Here is a 7,234-nt window from a genome sequence, read left to right on the forward strand (position 1 = left end):
CTGTCAGAAAAACACAAAATAGACAAATTAATTGAAGAACAGCCAGTCCAAGACCCACATAACAGCAGATATCGTGACGTACAAGCTTTATAGGTAAGGAAACGAGCTGACATGAACGCACTGTGTACCTGTACTCCGAACCCTTTGGAATAAATTCCTCTCAAATTGCGTAGTTATTATTACTTCAGGCTCTGACGCAGAATGAAATAGCCGTTATATAAGTCTATTTGGAGAGTATTGAAGTCGTCATGCAGGCGCGACCATGTATGCAGCTAGTGGCCTGTAGATTTGTAGTGTTGTGTGTGAAAGGTGGAGGATGGGTGTTCCCGCCTCTTACATGACAGGTGCTGTATGGAGTGGCCTACACCCGAGTGTTTACCCACACATCTGACATAGCTTTGACGTGAGATGTGTTTGGAGGGCCTGGATGAGAGCAGAGGGCGCCGTAGTTTGCCTGTAGACGCGTGACCGTTTGACACATTTGGGTTGCGACAAGTGTTCGAATCGGAGGACGAGAACTTTCCAATATTCACGGACAGACTGACGTCATGAGAGGAAACAAACGAAACTCATTGGGGAGGGGGGCTGCTGAGGTTGGCTGAAGTCTGACCGAACGGACCTTGTGTTACCTTGTGACGCATTTACATTGGTTATCCAACAAACACAGACCATTGTTACGTTAGCTCATGGCAAAATCTTTCATGTACGCAAGTTCTGTACTATGAAATACCATGAAACAGGAATCCGTGACAATTTCAAATGCACTTTATATTACTGTCTATCAACTTCCTACAATTACATCAATGCCGTATCTAATGTAATAAACCAAAGGAGGCCTTTCATGAGTCAAAACATTCAGCGGCTTCTATGTACAAACTGTCTGCCACAGTTCCTTTCTCGCTTGCCATTGAACCAAACTACCTTTCATCTCTAAACAAACACTTTCAAACCTGCAAACACAACATTCCCCCGTTCTTTTCTTTTTCACGATAAGGCCTAGGTTTAGTAATAGTAGTTGGGTGGATGAGGAATGCAGGTGTGTTATAAGTTAAGAAAGGTGATCTACCATTGTAGTGATAGATGTAATTGAATACTAGTATTTTTGTGTAACTGTAGAGAGAGAGCCGATAGTCACGTCCTGTCAACATGTTTACAGGTGTTTTGTCAGTGTTGCCGCGGACTGTCCGACATGGTAGCTGCTCCTGTTTGAATCCAGAAGGATGGATGATTTCCGATCCAGTGAGCCTGAAAAGCTGCTACAAAGCTTCACGAACTATTGCAGTTTCCATGAAAAAGTGCTGGAAATACTTTTATATTAACGGACGTGCGTAGCCACTCTCATTGTATGAACCGCTATCTTTATTTGAACTGGTAATTGTGACGGACAGTTAGGATCGGTCTATAGCCCTTACGCGTAACAGTACTCTCTCCATGACTATTCAGCCTTGAAGTTTAAACACACCCATGGAATGCGGCGTTGAATCACTAGAACCATGGCGGAACCTTTGTGACAACTGATATCGGATTCACGGGAGTGAACTAGAATGACTTATGCGATATGACTGGGAAGACATGTTTAATACTGAAGGAATTTGTGTAGGCGTGTTCAGGCACCATGGTCGAACTACTGATCCTTAAATCGAACTTGGCCCTTGTAATTGTTGGCAGACTTTATGTGATCACGTTCCTTTGTCTCTGTATCTGCACCGTAAAAGAATTTTGTTTTTGGAACCCAAGGTTATAATTTCAATGGATGCAGAGGAATTCGTCAACACAAACTGACAGACAAAATAGTCCAGGGTCAAGCAATGACACATAAGCACATATTGGTTCTTTCGCGAACGTCACAAATATATCTAAGGTGTTGTAGCGCTTTATATAAGTGGGAGGTAATAAGCAAACGAAGTGGTCATTCGCACTTTGCGCTATCTGTGATTTGAGGAAACGATAATCATTAATTTCATTCAATTAAAAGGTTGACAGTAAACAAAACTCCCCCATATCAAAGGGCAACCGTAGCGGATCGTCCATCAACTCCTATGTAAAACAGGTGGTTGTTATCATCCAGGGATCGTCCAGGTCACTTCAAAATCTTTCCTTACAAAATTCAGTTCAACTCAATTTGGTTTAATTCCAAGGCTGAGATACAGCCAAATACAAAATGCAAAGTTTCGGCATAAATAGAGAAGGAAGTTACTTTCGTAATTTTGCTGATGTCAGATTCTATTATTCTTTTTAGCGAATTGATTACGTTTGCGCACCAGCTACAAATTTCTACAAGTCCCCTGTCAAATATATAAATGCGGTTCTAATCTATGGAGATCTTGACGACATGCAGGTTTGCTGAGATTGGAATGTCCCCCAAGTTGGGTGAACCTGGCAGGGGGTGGGGGATAGTTGGCGTGGGAATCACCACCAACACTGCACTCTGCCATTCACGGACGTACAATGGATTCTCAGCTGTATTATGTGCCGCTTCTTTCTGAAGCCTGTAGCATGTATTGACTGGTGACCTACATTGAACTATTTAATCCTCATGTTGAAGAATGGGTTGAGGAATGTGAATAGCTCTTGAAGGCCGGCATTATGTAAAGGTGAACGGGAACTAATCACCTATAAATTAGGCACGGCGTGGGGTTTAATTAAAAACCAGGACGAAGGAAAAAGAAGAACACTTTTCAGTTCATAACTTAGCCTGTTTTAATACCAGTCAATCGTGGATTGGGCGGTTTCTCTTCCGCTCAACTAGGATCTTATTAATATGACTTTTACTTGGAGGAGGGTGAAATTACCTGCAGCCACGTAAAAGAAGCTTTTAAAAGAGTAGAGTAGACTAAAAAGAGACTAAAAATCAACACAACACAACACAACACAGCTACAATATACATGTAACGCTACAACTTAGTACAAGTACAGTGTACTCATTTTGTTTAGAATATGATAAAGTATAGGAAAGGTGTGCATGTGTGAACTTTACTACGGCTTCTTCTGGGGAGATGGCATTCCCTGCGTCTTGTACAGTAGCCAGAGGTGTCTGTCTTGTAGTTTTGCACTCTCTCTCTTATCAAGGACATTATAGTATACAGAATGTCCTTGATCTTATCAAAGTTTTGCTACATCCTCACTACAAACTCGCTAGCATATAGGCACCAAACTGAGAGAAATATGACATGTGCTCAACTGAGTCAACAGGAAGTGTAGCGAGAGGAAACAAAATCGATGAAGTCGATTGTTACCGGTTTTACTCTATTCATAGGACGTCTTAACTTTACAAGGCTTACACTCACCTGACAAGGTTGTCGCAGTTTTCTTACAAAAACGGTCGGGGATTGTGCGTTGACCACGCACCAGCGATTACGTGAGTAGAACTGCGTCCCGTCCTGTTGGTACACGGTCACCGCCCCTGCCTTGTGCCTGGCGCACTTGAGGGGGTGGCAGTCCGTAATGAATCTGTTCTGGTGGGGAAGACTGTTACGTATTGTTGTTATTTACACGAGGTCGGGTTGCACCCACCCTGGTGTGCACGTGAAGCGAACGTGATCAGTGGTTTGGGCGATACCACTAGGTCCATTCCGGGGCATATTCATAGTTATATACGAGTATTCAATCTGTATAAAGGTCAAAAACCGATAACTACTAGCATAAAAAGTTATCAAAAAAGTTTTTAATGCTATGTATTCATTGTTCGAAGACTCAATGTCTCTTTACTTAAACTATATTTATCTTGCCCCTCCCTATTTGCTCAAGGAGGTTACTCCTTGGTTAGGTGAGGGCAAAGTGCACTGAGTGGCTGATGCAGCGACACCCTGCGGATTATAATAAAATTGTAAAGTAGGTGATAAGCGCTCAACCTCATTGATGTAACACTGACTAAAACGATCATAATTTTCCGATAATAGTGTTCCCCGAAGGCTCTGAAATACGGTAAACATAATAAACATTTGTTAAGAGTGTCGTACCATAATGACGACCGATCCTGTATTGGTTTATTTACCTAGCGCGGTTGATTCAATCCGTGAGACCTGTAAATGTGGACTTCGGAGTTCTACGTGGTCTCTGGCTGAAAAATACTGACATAGCATTTTGGTCTCAAATGCCGACTTTGTTGTATCATTGGGTATAGTAAGAACCCTCTACTCACAGAGTCTGGATACAGAAATATTGTTTTGGGTGGGTTTGTCTGTGAACTTGCGTGCAATCCCAGAGGCAAAAACTACATGTACCTACACAAATAAATGAATAAAAAATAACAAACAATGTCAGAACCATTCTCTCCATTTTAATCCCACAATGTTATTCTGGTACATGCTCATCTGTACATCACCAGCACACCATTGACAGTTTCTTCCCAAACACAAACAAATAGAATGGCTGAATAGCTGAAACAAAAATTTGCTCGAACAATCCTTACAAAGAACAGGACAGTTTGTGAAATATATACTTTTGCTATTAAGTTCAACTACACATAGCAGTAGCAGGCAATGTTCATAGAAATAGTACAAATGTATTCCTTCTGCAACAGATTATTTTGTAAACCTGCAAACTGAATTATAATACATGCAAATATACTAGTAATACTCAAGTAAGGGATTGCCACAAAAAGTATGAAAAGCTCTTTGCTTGTGATATAAGACAAAGACACCAACAACACACACACCTATTCATTATTCCTCTATTTTTCAAGATACAGAAAGTATGATGCTAAATAATTTTCCTTTCCTATTTTGTGATTCATAAAGCACCTGAGAATGTTTTCAAAAAGAATTGGCCAGAGAGTGGTGTACATTCTTGTACATAATATCTAAAACTAGTTCTTCTGAAATTATTTTCACAAGAAAAACGTCTTCATGAATATCAAACATAAAATCAAAATCTTCCTTAATAATTGATATCTAGACCTTCGTTAGTACATTAAGCGTTTCATGCATTATAACCTTATGTTCACCATTAGATAAATCTTTCAGGTTTTCAACATGAAGAGTTGTGGTACAGATATGCACCATCATACTCACAGTTATTATATGTTAAGATTAATACTGTATAATAAAAATGATTGTGAAGAAATACTAGTAGGGAAGACAAGGGTAGCCAAGCAATAGCAGCTCAAACCAAACTGTTCAATTTTTTTCAAATTTATTTCTATCTTGACTGAATATGAATGGTGCCATTCTACGTCCAATGACACCAAAATGTAGGTCATGGTTACCAGCACAAAACTGAGACAAGGGTATGTTTACAGTGAAACTGATTGAGATTGTTAGTGAAATTCTGTCCAATGATCCCAATGTAGTTATTGCTATGAAATCTACAGGCATGGCCACAGGAGGGCGTGGCAGGAGGGCGTGGCAGCAGGTCCTGAGGGCGTGGCATCAGGTCATGGGGTGTGGCAGCAGGGCGTGGCCACAGCAGGACTATACATCCTTCCTCTTCAGCACCAGAGGTCCCACGTTGTCTCCCGTGTCCTCGTTGTGCTTGGCATGGGAACCGTCACACAGGGGGAACTGGAGCAGAAAGACATTGTGGGAGCATGAAACAATGTGTAACACAAACTCTTACTGTCTCTATATGGGAGAGCTGCGAGTTCTAACTACAGAAACTACCAAGAATGGAACGTTCACTGTATCGGTTCAGCTGTCTAACTAGTCAATGGCTATTACAAAGGACTAGCTCTTCATACAAGGACAATACAGGATTTGGGAAATACACTAACTAGAAAGAAAATTATATCTCCAGTTCTGAATTAACACTCACTGACCTCGGTATAAAAGAGCCAAAGTTAGGTGTATTTAAAGTTTGTTTGAAAGTAAATCACATTGACAAAACAGGATTGAGACAACGAAGTTCCAAAGGAGAAACATTTTTAATGAGCCACAACAGTCTGATACTCCTTCATCAGCCATGTCCCCTTTATAAGTCAGTGAGACAGGAAGGAAACATAAAGTAAAATATTTCTTATCACCTTCTTGGACCTCCAGCAGCGACAGTAGCAGACTTTGTTTCCCAGGTCCTCAATATCTGCCATGTTCACAACCTTACTGCTTTCCTTCTGGATACGACTGCAGGATGCAATACAACAGGGTATAATTTACACTCTAGTAGATAAACAAAGGCAAGAAGAGAAAACTGGAATAAAGTTAGTTTGACTCCGTTTCATACAGAGAGAAAAATGTTCCATGCATAAATAGTATGGTACGAGCACTTGGATGCATTTTACCCCAACAGACCAGTTTACGATGAACTACACCAGAAACTGGTCTAGTGTTCTGAAGAGTAAAGGCAGCAAGGAAAAAATAGAAAGTTCTAGCTTCAAAGTATTAGAACTCACAGATTAACCAGCTGGTCCTTCTGATCCTTTTTGTCCATGTATGGCTTCAGGGACATGTACACTGCCGCTGCCACAGTACCACTGAACGCAAACAGGTGCAGCCATTGTCCAGCTAATACAGGACACAACACAGCACTCTAAACAACATTGCTAATCTGAAAACAAGTGAAGGGCACTGACCAGTGTTATGTATGTCTTTTCATGCTTTAACAATATAACATTACCTAGTTCTACTAGTCCACGTGTTTCTCTCTCCCTCTTCCACTACATACCATCAATACTGTGAAGTGCTATTAAAATTTGACTGACATTTGTAGGACGGCAAAACATATTTGTCAGGGAATGTGAAGAGTAATCATACATGTGCCTTCAAAGAAAGGTTTAGCTGTCTATGGCTGCCAAATTTGTATAGAGCACTCTACCTAGCCCTCCCCCCCATATTTTAATAATATTCATGTTAAGTGCAATTCCGTCTTTGAATTCTACATTCAACGATGATAACACACAAGTTGTCTTCACTTAATTGACACCAACTATCCTTAATCATATGACATAAGAAGGAGATGAAAAAGTGCATCAGTTATGTTGGAATTTTCGTGTTGAGTGGGAGGGGGGCGTGACCTAATCACTTGTCGGTAAGGACACGGGTCGAAGGTTGGTTTTGTAGCTGCATTACAGCAGGAAAATGTAAAAAGCAAAGCCCGCCGTTTTAGTTGCATTATATAGAGAACCCATCAAGGCTACCTGTTAGGTCCAAGAAGCCGCCGAAGCTGTCCGGGACAGGAACAGAGTTTAGGTAATTTGGAACATGCACACGGACAATCTTCGACAAGAACTCCATCTTGGATTTTTTTGGTGCTCGATGATCCAACTCACGTCGCTTCTCGCGAGATTTCATCAAGCAGGGAA

At 41.0% G+C, this 7,234-nt stretch overlaps 1 protein-coding gene across 1 annotated transcript; it reads right to left on the minus strand.

Annotated features, from left to right (window-relative positions):
• Positions 1-4,259: 4,259 nt before the first annotated feature.
• LOC109478328 (CDGSH iron-sulfur domain-containing protein 2 homolog A) lies at positions 4,260-7,203 on the minus strand. The gene is made up of 4 exons (XM_019779826.1): positions 7,070-7,203; positions 6,326-6,437; positions 5,960-6,056; positions 4,260-5,501 (listed from the first exon to the last, which is right to left on the minus strand). Exons 1-4 carry the CDS (start codon positions 7,164-7,166, stop codon positions 5,412-5,414), a joined length of 396 nt encoding a protein of 131 aa, XP_019635385.1. The 5' UTR covers positions 7,167-7,203; the 3' UTR covers positions 4,260-5,411.
• Positions 7,204-7,234: the final 31 nt, after the last annotated feature.

This window comes from Branchiostoma belcheri, unplaced genomic scaffold, assembly GCF_001625305.1.
Source record: "Branchiostoma belcheri isolate BF01 breed outbred unplaced genomic scaffold, Haploidv18h27 scaffold43, whole genome shotgun sequence".
Lineage (NCBI taxonomy): Eukaryota > Metazoa > Chordata > Leptocardii > Amphioxiformes > Branchiostomatidae > Branchiostoma > Branchiostoma belcheri.